Source organism: Artemia franciscana, chromosome 21 (genome assembly GCF_032884065.1).
Source record: "Artemia franciscana chromosome 21, ASM3288406v1, whole genome shotgun sequence".
NCBI classification, from domain to species: domain Eukaryota; kingdom Metazoa; phylum Arthropoda; class Branchiopoda; order Anostraca; family Artemiidae; genus Artemia; species Artemia franciscana.
In genome coordinates this window covers 18,472,712-18,491,906 of record NC_088883.1, presented here as the reverse complement: position 1 = coordinate 18,491,906, position 19,195 = coordinate 18,472,712, and the positions used below count along the sequence as shown (strand labels likewise).

Genomic DNA, 19,195 nt, shown 5'->3' with positions numbered 1-19,195 from the left:
ACCCTTAGTATTAAAAATTAATAAAAAAAAGCCCTTTTGCATAAAACAAACTCGGCTATTTGGATAAACTCCAAGTCTTTTAATTGCTGACAGAGCACCAAAAATTAATAAAAATCATTTTTTTCATTGAGAAAGCTCGTGCACTTGGTAAATTATAAGTCATTTTATTTGGTGAATGAGTATCAAAAATTAAAAAAAAAAAGTATTTTTTGTATAGAACAAACTCAGCTACTTGGAAAACTCCAAGTCTTTTAATTGCTGACAGAGCACCAATGATTAATAAGAAAAAGCACTTTTCCATAGAATAATCTCAGGTACCTGGTAAATTTCAAGTCTTTTAGTTGGTGACTAACTATCAAAAATTAATTTAAAAAAGCACTTTTAGATAGAACAAACTCCGCTACTTGGCAAATTCAAAAGCTTTTAATTGGTAACTGAGTATCAAAAATTTATAAAAATAAGCACTTTTGGATAGATCAAACTCAGCTACTTGGTAAATTCCAAGTATTTTAATTGGTTACTGAGGATCAAAAATAAATTAAAAAACACTTTTAAGTTTCTAATAGAAAAATTTCAGCTTCTTGGTAAAAGTCTTTTAATTGGCGACTGAAAATTAAAATTATAAAAAAAGCGCTTTAACATAGAACAAGCTCATCTACTCCAAAAACTCAAAGTTTTTTAATCGACGACTGAGTATCAAAAGTTGGTGAAAAGCACTTTTACGTAGAACAAACTCAGCTACTGGGTAAATTCAAGGTCTTATAATTGGTGATTGTTTCCAAGTCTTTTAAATGGTGACTGATCATCAAAAATTAATACAAAATTACTTTTTCATAGAATAAACTCAGCTACTTGGTAAATTTTAAGTCTTTAAATTGGTGACCGAATATCAAAAATTAATAAGAAGGAACTTTTGCAAACAACAAACTTAGCTACTAGGTAAATTCTAAGCCTTTTAATTGGTGACTGCGTATCAAGGATTAATAAAAAAGCACTGTTGCAGAGAACAAACTCAGCTACTTTGTAAATTCTAGGCCTTTCAATTAGTGACTGAGCATTTAAAGTTAATAAAAGCACTTTTGCATAGGACAAACTCAGCTTTGGTAAAATTAAGGTCTTTTAATTGGTGACTGAGGATCAAAAATTTATATAAGAAGGAATTTTGCTTAGAAAAAACTCAACTACTAGAACAATTCTACGTCTTTTAATTGATGAATGAGTATCAAGAATTAATACAAAAAGCACTTTTGCAAAGAACATACTCATCGACTTGCTAAATTCCAAGTCTTTTAATTGGTGACTGATTATCAAATGTCAATAATCAAGATTATCAAAAGTCAAGTCTTTCAATTAGTAAACAAACTCGGCTACTTGGTAAATTTCAAGTCTTTTAATTGGTGACTGAGTATAATTTAATAATGAAAAGCACTTCTGCATGGAACAAACTCAGCTATTTTTTAAATTCCAGGTCTTTTAATTGGTGACTGATTATCAAAAGTTGATAAAACGGCCCCTTTCAAACAGTTCGTGGTAACGAACTGTAGTAAGGAGCGACCCGGCTCAATAGTAACCAAAACTCTAAAAAATGGAATTTTGATACCAATAGCTACATAAAAAGGATCGCATTTTAATGCTGGTTTTAAATATATAAGTTTCATCAAGTTTAGTCTTACCCATCAAAAGTTACGAGCCTGAGAAAATTTGCGTTATTTTAGAAAATAGGGGGAAACGCCCCCTAAAAGTCATAGAATCTTAACGAAAATCACACCATCAGGTTCAGCGTATCAGAGAACCCTACTGTAGAAGTTTCGAGCTCCTATCTACAAAAATGTGGAATTTTGCATTTTTTGCCAGAAGGCAGATCACGGATGCGTGTTTATTTGTTTTTTTGTTTTTTTTTTTCCCCAGGGGTGATCGTATCGACCCAGTTGTCCTAGAATGTTGCAAGAGGGCTCATTCTAACGGAAATGAAAAGTTCTAGTGCCCTTTTCAAGTGACCAAAAAAATTGGAGGGCACCTAGGCCCCCCCCACGCTAATTATTTTCCCAAAGTCAACGGATCAAAATTCTGAGATAGCCATTTTATTCAGCGTAGTCTAAAAACCTTATAACTATGTCTTTGGGGACGACTTACTCCCCCACAGTCCCCGTGGGAGGGGCAACAAGTTACAAACTTTGACCTGTGCTTACATATAGTAATGGTTATTGGGAAGTATACAGGCGTTTTCAGGAGGATTTTTTTGGTTTGGGGGAGGGGTTGAGAAGAGGGGGATATGCTGGGGGAACTTTCCTTCGAGAATTTGTAATGGGAGAAGAAAATTTCCATGAAGGGAGAGCAGGATTTACTAGCATTATTTAAAAAAAAAACAATTAAAAAATAAAAGTGAAAAAGCTTTTTCAGCTGGAAGTAAGGAACAGCAATAAAACTTAAAACAAACAGAAATTATTACCCATATGAGGGGCTCACCTCCTTCTAATACCTCGCTCTTTACGCTAAAGTATTTTCGGTAATTTCAACTACTTATTCTACGGCTTTTGTGATTCAGGGGGTCATTCTTAATGAATTGGGATAAAATTTAAGCTTTAGTGTAAAGAGCGAGGTACTGACGATGGGGCGAATCCCCTCATATATGTAATAAAAACATTAGAATACAAAAGTTCTTTACGTAAGCTAATTTATAAGTTACGTGAATCTTTTACCAATAAAAAGATTCGTAAAAAATTAAAAGTTCTAGTTGCCTTTTTAATTAACCAAAAAATCGGGGGGCAACTAGGCTTCGTCCCCCGCTCTTTTTTTCTCAAAATCATTCGATCAAAATTATGAGAAAGCCATTGAGCCAAAAAAAAAATATGCAAATTTCGTTTTGATTATTCCTCTGCGGAGAGCCAAAATCAAAACATGCATTGATTCAAAAACGTTCAGAAATTAAATAAAAAAAACAAGTTTTTTCAACTGAAAGTAAGGAGTGACATCAAAACTTAAAACGCACAGAAATTACTTCGTATATGAAAGAGGCTGCTTCCTCATCAACGCCCCGCTCTTTACGCTAAAGTGTTTTACTGTTTTAGAAAGAAGAATTGAGAGAAAGAGTCAAACTTTAGCGTAAAGAGCGGGGCGTTGATGAGGAAGCAGCCTCTTTCATATACGAAGTAATTTCTGTGCGTTTTAAGTTTTGATGTCACTCCTTACTTTCAGTTGAAAAAACTTGTTTTTTTTATTTAATGGTTAGAAAGAATAGGGTACTAGGTAAATTCCTAGTCGTTTAGTTGGTCACTGACTATCAAAGATTCATAAAAAAGCACTTTTGCATAGAACAAACTTACCTACTTTGTAAATTCCAGGTCTTTTAATTGGTGTCTGATTATCAAAAGTTAATAAAAGCACTTTTGCATAGGACAAATTCAGCTACTTGGTAAATTCAAAGGTCTTTGGATTGGTGACTGAGTATTAAAAAATTAATAAAAATCGCTTTTGCACAGAACAAACTCAGCTACTTGGTAAATTCCAAGTCCTTTAATTGGTGGCTGAGTATCAAAAATTAAAAAAAAGCACTCGTCACTTTTGCATAGAAGAAGCTCAGCTACTTGGTAAATTCAAAGTCTTTGGATTGGTGACTGAGTATTAAAAAATTAATAAAAATCACTTTAGCACAGAACAAACTCAGCTACTTGGTAAATTCCAACTCCTTTAATTGGTGACTGAGTATCAAAAATTAATAAAAAAAATCACTCCTCACTTTTGGATAGAGCAAACTCAGCTACTTGATAAATTCCAAGTACTTTAATTGGGACTGAAAATCTAAAAATTAATAAAAAAAAGTGTTTTCATAGAACAAACTAAGCTACTCTGTAAATTTCAAGTCTATTAATTGATGAAAGATTATCAAAAGTGAATAAAAAGTACTTTTACATACAACAAACTTAGCTACTTGCTAAATTCATGGTCTTTTAAAAGGTTATTGGTTCCAAGTCTTTTAATTGGTGACCGAGCATCAAAAATTCGTACAAAGTACTTTTACATAAAACAAAGTTGTCTACTTTGTAAATTGAAAGTCCTTGAGTTGGTGACTGAGTATCAAGAATTAATAAAAATACTTTTGCATAGAGCAAACTCAGCTAATTGGTAAATTCCGAATCATTTAATTTTGACTGGGTATCAAAAATTAATAAAAAGCTCTTTTTCTTAGAACAAACTCAGCTACTTGGTAAATTCCAAATTTTTTAATTGGTGACCGAGCATACAAAATTAAGAAAAAATCACTTTCTATAGGACAAACTTAGCTACCTGGTAAATATCAAAGTCATCTAATTGATGACTGAGTATGAAAAATCAATAATAAAGCATTTTCTTATAGAGCAAACTCAGCTACTTGGTATATTCAAGGTCTTTTAAGTGATTACTGAGTATGAAAAATTTATAGCAAAAACGACTTTTGCATAGAACAAACTAAACTACTTGGTAATTTCAAGTCTTTTAATTGGAGACTGAGTATCAAGAATAAAAAAAAAACAACTTTCGAATAGAACAAATTCAACTACTTGGTAAATTCAAGCCTTTTAATTGTGACTGGGTGTCAAAAATAAAGAAAAAGCACTTTTGCATAGAACAAACTCAGCTACTTTGTAAATTCAAAGTCATTTAATTTGTGACTGAGTATCAAAAATAACTAAGAAAGCCCTTTGGCATAGAACAAACTCAGCTGCGGTAAATTTCGAATTTTTAATTGGTGACCGAGTATGAAGAATCAATAGAGGAGTACTTTTACATAGAAAAACCCAGCTACTTGGTAAATTGTAAGTCTTTTGATTGGTCACCGAGTATCAAAAATTAATAAAAAGTACTTTTTCATAGAACAAACTCAGCAGGTTGGTAAATACTAAGCATTTTAATTGGTAACCGAGTATCAAAAATTAATAAAAAAAAGCCATTTGTCTTAGAACGAGCTCAACTACTTGCTAAATTCCAAGTATTTCAGATGGTAACTGATTATAGAGAATTAACAAAAAGCTACTTTTTATTAAACAAGACCAGCTATTTGGGAAATTCCAAGCCTTTTAATTGGTGATTGAGAATAAAAAAAAAATAAGAAAAAAACCCTTTTGCATAAAACAAACTCAGCTAGTCGAAAATTCAAAGTGATTTAATTGGTGACTGAGTATCAAAAATTAATAAAAAAGCACTTTGGCATGGAACAAACACACCTACTTGGTAAATTGCGATCTTTTGATTACTAACCGAGAATTAAAAATTAATACAAAATTGCTTTTTCATAGAACCAACTCAGGTACTTGGTAAATTCCAAGTCGTTTCATTGCTGACTGAGTATCAGGAACTAATAAAAAAATACTTTTGCATAGAACAAACTCAGCTACTTAGTAAATATCAATTATTTTAATTGGTGATTGAGTATCAACAATTAAGAAATGAGCAATTTTGCTTAAGACAAATTCCGCTATTTGGTAAATTCAAAGTCATTTAATTCTTGACTGAGTATCAAACATTAATAAAAAGACACTTTTTCTTAGAATAAACAAAACTACTTGGTAAATTTCAAGTCTTTTGGTTTGTAACCGAGTATCGAAAATTACTAAAAAAGCCCTTTTACTTATAAAAAAGTTAACCACTTGCTGACGAGCATCAAAAATTAGTAAGCACTTTTGCATAGAACAAACTCAGCTACTTCGTAAATTTCACGTCTTTTAGTTGGTGGCCGAGCAGCAGAAGTTAATACAAAAGTACTTTTTCATTGAACAATGTCAGCTACTTTGTAAATTTCAAGTCGGTTAACTAGATGACAGAGTATCAAGATTTAATAGAAAACTACTTTTGCATAGAACAAACTCAGCCACTTGCTAAATTCCAAGCATTTTAAATGGTGACTGATTATCAGAGATTAATAAAAAAAAAAGTACTTTTGCATAAGAAAACTCAGGTATGTAACACCTTAGTACATTTGACCAACAGTTTGAGGTTCCTATTCTTTCAGAATATTTGAAAATATCAAAAAATTGGCATTGAATAAAAGACATGAAAAATAAAAGAGCCCCCGAGATAAAGGTCGTAGATTATGCGAACTGTCAGTTTTTTACTGATGTAATTTATTGTGGAAAAAGGGGGGGGGGGCATGTTTGATCTTGGGAGGCTGTTGACGTGAAATTTATAGAGATTATTTTTTAGTCGAAAAGATTATCAAATTTTTGCAGTGGGAAGGGGGAGAGGATAAGAATATGGATATGACCCACGAAATTTTTTATAATCAGTTTTAAAATTACAACCGAAAGTCCTTGTACAAAGGGTTTTAATTTACAAAAAAAGAATTTTTTCGATTGGTGTGAAATCAGTTTGAAACTTAGGACAAGGGAGACTCCAATGCCGAAGAAAGAAATAGCTTCCTCTCAAAATGTTGTCCAGAAAATCAGCCAGAAAAGTGTGAAAATATTTTTCCCACCCATTTGAAACGGGAGAAGCTATTTAGGAAACTTTAAAGGGGGATCCTCCGATTAAAAATTAAAAGCTCTTGATTACTTTCTAAACTTCAAAAGCTGCCTCCCTTTGGATTCCCTTTATGCTATCCGTTCATGCTGTAACTCCCATGATAACGAATCCAGTTTTGAGATATATGTTTCGTTCACAAACTTCAAAATGTCTGAGCTTGCCTTGGAAATTTATATCACATACAGCTCCACAGCCCCAGTGTAAACTTTATCTTACTCCCCTATGAAGAATCAACCCCCATAAACACGAAAAAATTAAAAATGAAATGAAGATGTAAAAAATAAATGGTATATACATTCTTCACCACATATTCTGCCTGTATTTCACAATATTGGTAGAATACTCCAAATTCACTTCATTTGTTCGTTATATTTGTTTGTTTTACTTTCTCTGTGGCTGCTCAGTTTTGTATAAGAGGGGAATTTTCTACGTTGAAAAATTTCGCGGGTTGGATTTTCCGGGGAAAATTCTTGGTAGGGGAGAAGAAGCCCACCGTTCATGTCATCCCTAAAGGCATATCCAATAAATTTTCTCGTAATTGTAAAAGATTGACAACTAGAACTTTTGATCCGATACCATGGAGGAATGCAAACATACCAGAGGCAAAAACAAAGGAGCACATGAAGAAAGACAGCTTCTTTATAGTCCCATATGCCCCTTAGAACAAGGAAAGGGCAAAAAAAGTATCAGTATTACTTACATTTATCAATTGAATCCGCCTGTTGCACTCTAAAATTCTTTCAGTAAAGCATTTTGTAGACTTTATCTTTAAGAGCAGGGAGTTGAGGTGGCGGGAGCCTTCCCTCACTGTTTTTTCACTTCCCTCTTTTGTTTCAAGCTTTTATGTCTATCTTTATTTTTGTTTGAGAAAAACTTTTTTTCATTTATTTATTTTAAGGCATCGTCTTATTCACTATTTTCCAAAATTCTTATCAAAGGTTTACCCATTTCGAAGTATTGTTTACATTTTGAGTGAATTATTCTTTCTTTCTCAGACTTTCTTATGGATTTTCTTGCGAGAGTAGAGTTGGTATACAAGATATACAGGGGAAGAGAGAAATTATACGTAGACACTTTCAGATTATGAACTGATAATATTTGATATGTTTTGAAGCTCCCCCTTATTCGCCCCCTTTTTGCCCCAACCACAATCCCTGTCCTTGAGATAAAATTAATTTCAATCTATTTTTACATACTTTATCTCTTTTTTTTATCTTTTAGCTCAACAAGGTCCAATCAAACTTAAAAAATATCTACAGCACTGGAAAAATTTGCCCATATAATGAAAAGGAATGTGATTTAATAACAAGTGGCATTCCATTAGAAGGGGAGCCTGGAGAGACAAGTAAGTGCATGATTATGAATATACACTCACACACACACACATACACACAAACACACACATACACACACACATATATATATATATATATATATATATATATATATATATATATATATATATATATATATATATATATATATATATATTATATTTATATTTATATATATATATATATATATATATATATATATTATATTTATATATATATATATATATATATATATATATATATATATATATATATATATATATATATATATATATATATATACATATATATATATATTTATTTATATAATAAGCCAATAAGGCAATAAGGCCAATTAAGCCAATAAGAAAAAAGGCTTAAGTCTAAAGAACCCTGCTTAAACTAGTGTGATAAGCGTATGTAGCCAATTTGAAACCATTGTAAGTCTCGTTTTGTTCGGGAGGAAAACCCAAATTTCTTTTTCCCCTTTGTAACAGCCTGAATATAGTTTAGTCATTAAGTACAAAGCACTCCTCAGCTACTATGAAGGAGGCAGGATGGATCATTTGATAGGCAGGTGGGGGGGGGGCAGATCACTCAAAGAGTGTATTCTAATGCCAAAATAATCCAACTCTAATCGATGATTTAGATGAATTTAATATGAGTATTAGGTAAAAAGGAGGTAGAAACTGATATCTAATCCCTCTTGATTTCTAAGATTTATCTGGTCTATACCCTTATTATGAGAGTAAATAGTAACATTGATCACTAGAAAGAGAAGAATTTAATCCGTGTTGAAATGGGTATATCCCCTACTCAATCTATCTTATGGTCATACAAACTTCGGAGGCTATTCATTCGATCGAAAACTAAGAATGCTAGTGTCTTTTCTAAAATTCAAGAATGTTTGAATAGTCGCCAGCTCCTGGTTTAACATCTTTATTTTTTGGTCTTTGACTCTTTTTTAACCCCTTAGGACATCTGATATGAATTTTGAATTGCCCATTTTGCTCTATATATTTGAAAATATCAATAAATTTGCAACCAAGGATGATATATGCCCCAGCATCCCTGGGATACATGCCATCTCTTTGGAATTGGTTCCTCCTCTAACAAAAAGGGCTAAAAAACGCCAAATCTTACCATTGGCCTGGAACTTTTATGAACCTTTGAGCTAAGGGGACACTAATGGAGAAGAAAGATAAGAAAAATATTGCTTTCCCAACACAATAAAGCCCCTAAAAGGGCCGAAAAATTGTCGAAAAAAAATTCCCACCTACTTCAATGGAAGAGAATATCTCAGAAACTTGACAGGGGGATCATTTAATTGAAAATTGGAAGTTCTTGTCTTCTTTTTAAAACTGAAAGCTACCGGAGGGCAATCAGTCTCCAACTCAGTTCTTTTTCTGCTCTCCGGCCCTCCTCTAGCCCTTATGATATCGAATCAATTTTTGAGATATTTGTCTCGTTCAAAAACTTGGAAATATCTAATGAGTTTTCCTTCGGGGGTTGATATCACCCCCACAGCCTCAATATTAAACTTCTTCTCAATCTACTATGGTAACTCAGTCCCCAGAAACACGAAAAATAGGCTCAAAATAACTTAAACTGTGATATTCTACTCATAAATGCTATAAAGACAATCTACACATCATATTCCGCCTATATTTTGGAATATTGGTAGAATTTTCGAAATTCCTTATTTTCTTGATTTTGTTCACTCAGTATAATTTCTATATTGCTGCTCAATTTGCATGTGGGAGAAATTTTCCATACGGGGAGGAGGATTATCTAAGGGGAATTTGGCACGAGAGAAAATTTCTCTGGCTGGGATTTTCTGCGGGGGGAGATTTTCGGGAGAATTTTTCACGGGCGGAATTTTCCAAGAGCGCCTGAAAACACATGGGGGAAATTCTTAAGTCATTTGCCTCCAACTTTGTCACTTTAAGTTTTAAATCCAATACAACTTCATGGTATTTAATTTGAGTATATTACAAGTGTTTTTGTCTTAAGAATGTTTTACTTAGTATTGCTTAGATTAGAAACTCCTTAAAGGTAGTTTTTCTCCTTTTTCTAATAAGATACGATATTATTTATTCTAAACTCTCTACAATTACATACTCAGACTACAAAAAAAAACATACAATTAACTTACAAATAATATATATATACATATATATATATATATATATATATATATATATATATATATATATATATATATATATATATATATATATATATATATATATATATATATATATATATATATATATATATATATATATATATATATATATATATATATATATTACAAAATGTGATTGTAACAAGCCTGTCCCAATTCTTTTAGGCATTGAGGACATATTAGAGTCAAGTCAAAATTATGATGAGCTAGCCTATGTATGGGAGGCCTGGAGAGATGCAACTGGAAAGAAAATGTTTGACTACTTTGTAAGCTACGTGTCACTCAGTAATGATGCAGCTCAGGCTAATGGTAAGACTATCTTAATATGTAATTTAGCTTTGGCTCCTAAATATAAAATTGACATACATGCGCTGGTCATCCATCCAGTGAAACCAGAAGTTATCAAAAATTGTGCAGTGACTCAGCAAATGCTACGGGTTGTGGGATCTTCTTCGCCCTAATTTTTCTGTATCAAGGATATTCAATTTATTGCTTTTGACGGCCTTTCAAAAGGCGAATTTTGCGGAGATCAGTTCTAACTAGCCAGCAATTCCATTTTTGTCATTGTTTTGTTTTAATATATTCATTAAGAAAAACCCGTCTTCCAAAAAAAATTTCAAAAACAGTAACGAGTCACACTAAAATGAGAATGAAGTTATATAGTAATTCAACTTCATGGTGAACTACAGTTTCTATGAATAATTTGATGAAATTCAAAATTTAGAAAAACTAAAATGAATAGTCAAGTCAAACATAACATAAAGCGCTAAAAATGAATAAGTGAATCCTAAGAAAAATAGATATTAGCATTAATAAGAGTTGGGTAACCTTCTAGAGGCCAAAGCATCACGTGTGCTTTACTGAAAACCACATGAGCAGTGTGTTCTTTATTTGCCAAATTTCAACAACAAAACGCCTAATAAAGGTTACAGAAAAGAAAAATAATTCTGACTGTCAACAAATTCATTGGCATTTTGTTGAACAAATAAACTCTAAGAACAAAGGGTGCATGAAAAGACTTATTTAATGAAATACTGAATTGAGAAGCGTGCTAATTTGATAACCTCATCTTCTGAAGATGCTTCGCTATAGTTTAGATTATCTCTTTTTTTTACCACTCTCAATGTATTCGGCGATTAATTATTTCAGAATATTCCTGATTTACGCATAGAATCACCCTATTACAAGAAGTACTCCGTAGACTAATATCTAAAAGTAAAGATTGTCGGAGCTTAAAAGCTGAGGAAATTCTGCATTAGGATCATTCAGATCCCAACGATTGTTGACCAAAAGTCAATCAATTAAGCTCGGCCTAGCCTCATACACACACGTGAACTTACTACGCTACTATTCTTATCAAATTATTCAATACTAACCACCAACCTCGGTCCTAGGCATAGTGTCCACAACTTTTTCCACCAATTTTTAATTTTTACTGACGAAATACCTGAAACTGATACTTGATTTAATTCAGCATCATCATTAATGTAATTATTAAAATCATCTGTTAATACTAACCTGTCTTTTTCAAAATAAGTTCTTTTTCATCTAGTTCTTTTTCCAATTGAGTCCAAGTATTTAGAACCTGATACCAGCTACTACGGGACAGAATAGTAATAAGGGAGGTACAAGAGAGGTTGAAGAACCAAGAAATCCAGATATGGTGGGCAAGTCTGGATCGTTCAGGGTCGTTAAAATTGTATAGACAGATAAAGGGTAGTTGGGGGGAGGATGTATTTTGGAAGGTTGGGTTAAGTAGAGAGGATTTGAAGGCTTATTTGGATTGGAGGGGAAATGGATTTGTGATTGGTGAGAAAAGAAAGTATCAAGGGAGAAAAGGGGAGAAGGTAGAATCTATTGCTTGTCCTATGTGGGGATCTCAGGATGAAAATTTAATACATTTTTTGTGTGAATGTATCGAATTGAATGATTGGAGGCGAGAGATGTATAGTAAAGAAAAATTGAATGAGATATGGATGGTAGATGGAATGAAAGAGACAAATTTCCTGAGTATTAAAAGGATAGCCAGATTTGTAAGGATTGCAGCGGCACATCGGGAGCGTTTTCTTTAAATAGTATTAATTTAATTTAGTTAATTTGTTGTTTTTTTTGTTATGTAAATTTCCTATGGCCCACGGAATAAGTTCTGGAATAAATTATTATTATTATTATTATTATTTTTATTATATACATCAATCTAATTAGAGTCCCCGAACCCATTTTAACAGTATTATCTAATCCAACCAATAATCTCCGTTTTACTCTTCAATCACAGTCAACGCTATAGCATTCCTTATAGTAAAGGCCATCCGGCTCCAATATTTTATTCTCATTAAATAAAAAAAAGTTTTTTTCAACCGAAAGCAAGGAGCAACATTAAGACTTAAAACGACCAGAAATTATTACGTATATGAAGGGGGTTATCCCCTCTTCAACATCTCGCTCTTTATGCAAAGGTTTTTTAGTACTTTAAAAAAAGCTTCTGATTGTTCCAATTAAACGACTCTTGTCTTTTAGGAGTCATTCTTAATGAATTGGGACAAAATTCAAACTTTAGCGTAACGAATGAGGTGTTGAGGAGGGGGCAACCTCCTTCATATACGCAATAATTTCTATTCGTTTTAAGTTTTAATGTTCCTTACTTTCAGTTGTAGAGGCCTTTTTTTGATCATTTGTTAAGTGGTGCCAGAAAATCTGGCCCAACCTTCATGGAAAAATCCCCCTCCCTACAAAAATATCCTCTAGACAATTCAACCCCGGTGAAAACTTACCCCGGACAATTACTCTTAACATCTTCACGCGTAAAATTGAGACTGAAAAGAGAAAGTAAGACATATTAAAAAGAATTTTGTATAAGAATTCTGGTAAATTTGCACAGTATATAATTTCCCCTTACAAGTTCACTCCCTGGAAACTTCCCTCTCAATGGATAGTTCCCCTTTGGGGAAAACCCCAGCAGAAAATTTGTCCCCCCCCCCCACCCGAAAATGTGTGCATACTTCCCAATAACAAATACTCTGCGTATACAACGGGCAAATTTTATAACTTTAAGACCTTTCCCCTGGAGTTGTGGGTGGAGGCATGTTATACTCAAAGGCATAGATATTGGCTTTTCAACTGTGATGAACAAAATGGCTATCTCAAAATCTTAATCTAACAATATTAGGGAAAAAGAGCAGGGGAGTGGGCCTATTTGCCCTCCAATCTTTTTGGTCACTTGAAAAGGGCAATAGAACTTTTAACTTCCATTCCAATAAACCTTCTTGCGATATTCTAGGATAAATGGATCGATACGATCATCCCCGGGGAAAAAAAGCAAATAAACACGCATCCAGGATCTTTCTTCTGGCAAAAAATACAAACTTCCATATTATTGCAGATAGGAGCTTTAACCCTCTACAGTAGGGTTTACTTATACGCTGGATCTGATGGTGTATCTTTCATTAAGATTCTATGAATTTTAGAGGGTGTTTCCTCTTTTTTTGAAAATCGGGCAAATTTTCTCAGGCCCTTAAGCTTTAATGGGTAAGACTAAGCTTAATGAAATGTATGTATTTTAAATTAGAATAATAAGCCGATTCTTTTGACATATCTATTGGTATCAAATTTTTTTTTTTTTTAATTTCAGTTACTGTTCAGCCGGATCACTCCTTACTTACAGTTCGTTACCAAGAACTGTTTGATTATTTATGATTTTTTTTCAGAGGGATTTCATATGGAAGGCTTGGTCCTATAAACTTCGGAGGGGGCTCATTCGATTGGAAATCGAAAGTTCTAGTCGCTTTTTTGAGATTCAAAACTGATCTGAGGGCAACCAGACCCCCCCCACTCTCTTTTTTCCCCAAATGCATGCGATAAAAAATTTGAGATAACCAATTTGTTAAAAATAGTTCAAATATTAGATAAATTAAACTCCAGAGATAACGCAACCACCTAGGGTGGTTGCGCCTTTCTCTTAGCCAGGGGTAGGAGTTGTAAATTATGCCCTAGGGTATAAACGGTTCTTCTAGAAGTTTTTCCCGTATGATGTTCATAGAGGGCTAATTTGATAGGAAATTGAAAGTTCTAGTTCACTTTTTAAGAGTCAAAAGAGACCGGAAGGTTACTAGCCTCTCTCCACGCCTTTCCCCCCAAACCCGTCAACAAAAATTTTAAGATAACCATTGAAAATGGTTCAAACATCAAAGAACAAAAATCCAGGGTTAACACAAATCCCCAGAGCTCGGGGGCAAGTGTTTTGAATTTTGCCCCGGGGCATGTAAGGTTCTTATGTAACGTGGTCGTATAAACTTCAGAGGTGGCTCATTTGATTGGATATTTAAAATTCTAGTTATCTTTTTACAAATCAAAAAGGATCACATAACATCTAACCCCTCATACACACACCCTTTTTTCTCCGAATGTATCTAATTAAAATTTTGAGGTTGTCGGTTTGTTTGAAAAAATAGTCCAAAAATCAAATAGAAAAAACTTCGAGGTCAACACCCCCCCCCCCCGGAGCCCAGGGAAAGGGTTTTAACTTATGTCTTGAGGGTATATAAAGTTTCTATGAAAGCATCCAGGGATGACACAGCCCCCCAGAACCTGGGGGTAAGTGCTGCAAATTATATCCCAGGGGTATGCAAGGTTTTTATCCAAGGTATAATCTTTTAAACTTATAAACGAGAGAGGTTGTTCGATTGTAAATTGGAATTTATAGTGCCCTTTTTAAGAGTCAAAAGTGATTAGAGGTCAACTAGCCCCACCCCCAAGACCCTTTTTCCCTAAATGCATCCTAACAAAATTTTGAGAAATTAATTTTGTTGAAAATAGCATAAAGATTAAATAACAAGAGCTCAGGTGTGTGCACAACCCCAAGAACCCAGGGAGAAATGTTGCAAGTCATGCCCCAGAGGCAGAAGAGGTTTTATGTAAGAGGTGGTCGTACAAACATTGGAGGTGGCTGATTTGATTGAAAAATGAAAGTTCTAGGTACGTTTTTAAGAGCCATCAAAAATGATCGGCGGCCATATGTTCCCCCACCCTCTTTTCTCTAAAAGGGTCCTGTCAAAATTTTAAGATAGTGGTTTTGTTTGAAATAGTTAAACGATTAGATGAAAAAACCTCGGGGTCAATAATAGCCCCCTCCCTCTGATACCCGGGGAAGAGTTTTAACTTATGCCCAGAGGGCATATAAGCTTATTAAGGAAGAGGTAGTCGTATAAGCTTCGGTTGGGACCCAAATGATTATTATTGAAAGTTCCTTTTTTAAGAGTCAAAAGTGATTCAATGGCAACTAGCCTCCCCACACCAGCCCTAATGCCAAAAGGCTCCGAAACCTTATTTTATTTTTCTCAGAGGCACTTGATGTGGAAGGGCTGCTCTTATAAATTTAAGAAGTTCATTTGATTGTAAATTGGAAATTCTAGCTCACATTTTAAGAGTCGAAAGATATCAGAGGTCAACTAGCCCATCCTCATGCTCTTTTCCCTAAGCCCATACGATAAAAATTTGAGACGCCCACTTTATAGAAAATTGTTCAAACATCAGTTTCCAGGGGGTGGCCAGAACTCCTATACAAGATTCTTCTAATGTCTTGCTTTCTCTTTGCCGACTCAGTTTTACTTGTGGAGATGTTAAGGGCAATTATTTTCACCAGGATTAAGTGTTTTAGAGTATATATTCGTAGGGAGAACAGATTTTTCTATGGAAGTGGAGCCAGATTTCACGGCATTATTTAAAAAAAGATCAGAAATTAAATAAAAGAAGACAAGTTTTTTCAATAAAGGAACAACATTAAATTTGAAGCGAACAGAAATTATTACGTTTATGATGAGGGGAGGTTGTCCCTTCCTCGACACCTAGCTCTTAACGCTGAAGTTAAAATTTTGTCCCAGTTTTGTAAGAACGACTCCTGAAATACAGGGGCGTAATTTGCTATGGGGTAGGGAAATAAAGTCAAATGTCAGTAGCTCACTCTGGAGAATTCTACTTATTTTTCAGATCCTCTATATTTCATTATAAGAAGTTTAGGGATTTTGCATGGTCTTGCCATTTCTATTTGAGCCAATGATATCTAGGCGGGACCGCTAATCTGTAGTAACTTTTACTCTTAGGCCTAGGGCAACCCTGTTACTGCCGTACTTGAATGCGATAATGTAGCCCTTGGACTCTTCATGAGGCACAATCGTAGTTTTATTTTTTGGGCAAAGTTTAAGAAGATGTAAATTAAAACCAATATTTAATGCCCTATTTCAACTAAAGGGCTACTGAAGAAATGAGTTGTATTTTGGGTAGAACTACGGTGGATTAGAGACAACGTTTGATATATGCCTCTCCTCAGTGTTTCACAGACCAAGAAGTGTATTTCAAAAATATTCCAGAAAATATTCTATTGTGCTTATAAGAGTTATGTGGAGACCTACGTTACCCTACTGCGATAAAATCTAGATACGACTTTTATTTGTGGGTATCAAGAATAATTCATCCTTAAACAGCTTCTTTATTCAAAAATGGTATTTCAATAATATTTTGTTCTCATCGATAGTAGGCTATATATATACAAGTAAAATTGCATCTGCATTTAAGTGAATAGGGCTTAATGTGGATTGTAATGTACAATAGATACATGCTATGCGCCTGTCTATGCTATATGCAACTTTGGAGTCATGTCCTTAGACTTTTGGATTCTTTGTCTTTAGACTTGGGCCAACTTAGACTTTTGGCTGATGTTGGATAAGAAACAACTTAGTAGTTACATATTTCAATCCTCGGGAAATCATGGCTCTAAAATGTATAGTTGCTTATTTAGGAAGGAGAGGGGTCTACCAAGCAATGGGTTTATGGGTACACTTTTTCTAAAATAACAATCTTCTAGTATATCACAACGGTTTCTGATATACCAATTAAAGCTTAGATTTAGTCTGATTATCTGCTTCCAGATGATTAACTTCTCTGATAATTAATTATTTTGCTGATAGTAACACTACGGCCAAAGCGTTTCAATTGCTTTATTGTCATCACAATTTCGTTTTGATGTTATATTCTTACATTTGTTAGTCACTCATTTTAAAAGGAACTATTTGAGTCATGGCAACTTAATTTATGCTATAAAAGGCTTATTTTTATTGTAATATCGTCCCACCTTTAAGCCTACCACACTAGACCTGTTGCTTCAATTGACTTTAAAAAAACCTGTTGAATCCCTCCACCTTCTCAAAGGCACTCTTTTCTCATTCCTTGCCAGCAGAAATTACTTGATGATACCTTTTGATGAACACAAGAATAATTCTATCGGATTTTGACACTCCCAAGATGACCTAAACTGTAACTACCTTGTTCAGAAAATGGATATTCTATAGTGTAAGATGGCTCGAAGTAAGTTGTATAATGAAAGTTTTAAAGATAACTATCGTCGAATTGCGTTGTAGTGATGCAAAAAATACTTTTTTCGAATAGATTATTTGATCTTTTTTGTCGTTTTATAGGTCTGGAAAACTACGGAGACCTCTGGATGATGCCTTATGATATGGCAGACGAATTCAAAAATCAAATAGAGAAAATACTCAACCAGACAATGCCACTCTACGAGAAAATACATGCATATGCTCGGAAAAAGCTTTTAGAAAAATATACCGGAAAATTTGCAGCTAAAGATCTCATTCCAGCGTCCCTTTTTGGCAATATGTGGGCTCAATCTTGGGAAGTATTGTACCCAATTGTTGCCCCATACCCAGAACTACCTGGATTGGATGTAACAGATAATATGGTGGCTGTAAGTTTTTTATTTCCTCTTCTGTTTTACATATACCGTAAAGCGAAACTTCTGGTCATTCAAAGTTTTTCAGTTGAAGACGTAGAGAGCCACGTACCTCCTACACATTCTTTCCCCAGCTATATTCTACAGTGTAACGGCTATACAAGATTGATGGAGGGATCTAGTTATCAAAAAGTGTCATTTCATGTGTCCCTTGTAAGCTCAGAAATTAATTAAAGGACAACCAGATCCCCTTCTCCTTCGTGTGCAGAATTTAACCAATAAATGTCCCGTAAGCCTGCTGATATTACACTAAAATTTTGAGAAAACTGGTTCATTCAGAATGATTGCAAATCCAAAAATGTGTCTTTAGGGCTAAATTATATAACCAACCCAAAGGGCAAGGATCATGGTTTATTTTATAAAGTCAATTTCCCAGACACACTGAAGCAGAAAAGATGGGCAAGTTACATCTTGTTAAACCTAGAATGTAGCAAAATACTTAAATAGTTATAAATGGGGTAGACATTAGGTGTCCCTGTTTGATGCAGTGAGTTTGATCTCAGTTTTATAATACGAGACCCAGGCTTCGAACCCAAATTTATCAAGACACTGCAGAGACCGTGGTTGTCAAGAAATTTCGTTAATCTAATGCAAACATTCATACACATTGGGCTATAGACCCGCAACTCCCCCAAAGTTTGAACGCCTCAGGTAGCTTCGTAGACCCAAGATGGCAACGAGTCAAAATTTCACGATAAACAAAATTTCACACTTGCAGACAAAAGAAAATGAACCCAATTACATATACTACTGATTGTTTACATATAGGGAAAAAAGACATGATATTTGTAGTTTGAGTTTTCTAGGATGTGCATAACAAGTCTGACATTCATTGGACCCAGAGATATCCAACTAAATGTGGTATCACTCAGGGTAGTATCACCCAGCGTAACCCTCACTGTCATTCCAGATTTTAGTGTAGTACCTTTATCTCTCTCTGTCTCATAGCCAAAGAGACTATATTCATTAGCTGTCAACAAAAACCTTTCAAAGACTAGATAACTTGTGTTGAAACATATTTTACATTTAAATTTTGCTAACAATTTATTTTAATTGATAGTATAGCTGATAGCATATCGTAGCTTCAGATTAGCAAAACATTATTGTAAATTTGTTTCTAGAAAGAAATAAACAGGATCCCAGGTAAATAAAATGTTCTTTTTTTAAGATTTTAATTCCCAGATTGGTAGAAATAGGAATAGATGGTATCATAGCTTACATTTCCGTGTAGATAAAGAAAATAGTAACGGCTATAGACTGTCGCAGTGTTGTACTTATAACAATCTAGTAATACTCAATCCCGTATTTTGCTATAAAATGGACAATAACTTAACATGGTAATCACATTAAATAAGACGGATAATCTTAATTATCATTTTATTTGTAAACAGAAGACAGGCA

At 33.9% G+C, this 19,195-nt stretch overlaps 1 protein-coding gene across 1 annotated transcript in view; it reads left to right on the top strand.

Annotated features, from left to right (window-relative positions):
- The window catches only part of LOC136040864 (angiotensin-converting enzyme-like), a 93,307-nt gene that overhangs the window by 36,991 nt on the left and 37,121 nt on the right, over positions 1-19,195 (top strand). The window contains exons 8-10 of the mRNA XM_065725248.1: positions 7,717-7,840; positions 10,162-10,305; positions 17,463-17,749. Of these exons, the coding sequence (XP_065581320.1) occupies positions 7,717-7,840; positions 10,162-10,305; positions 17,463-17,749 (555 nt within the window). The remainder of the gene's footprint in view (positions 1-7,716; positions 7,841-10,161; positions 10,306-17,462; positions 17,750-19,195) is intronic.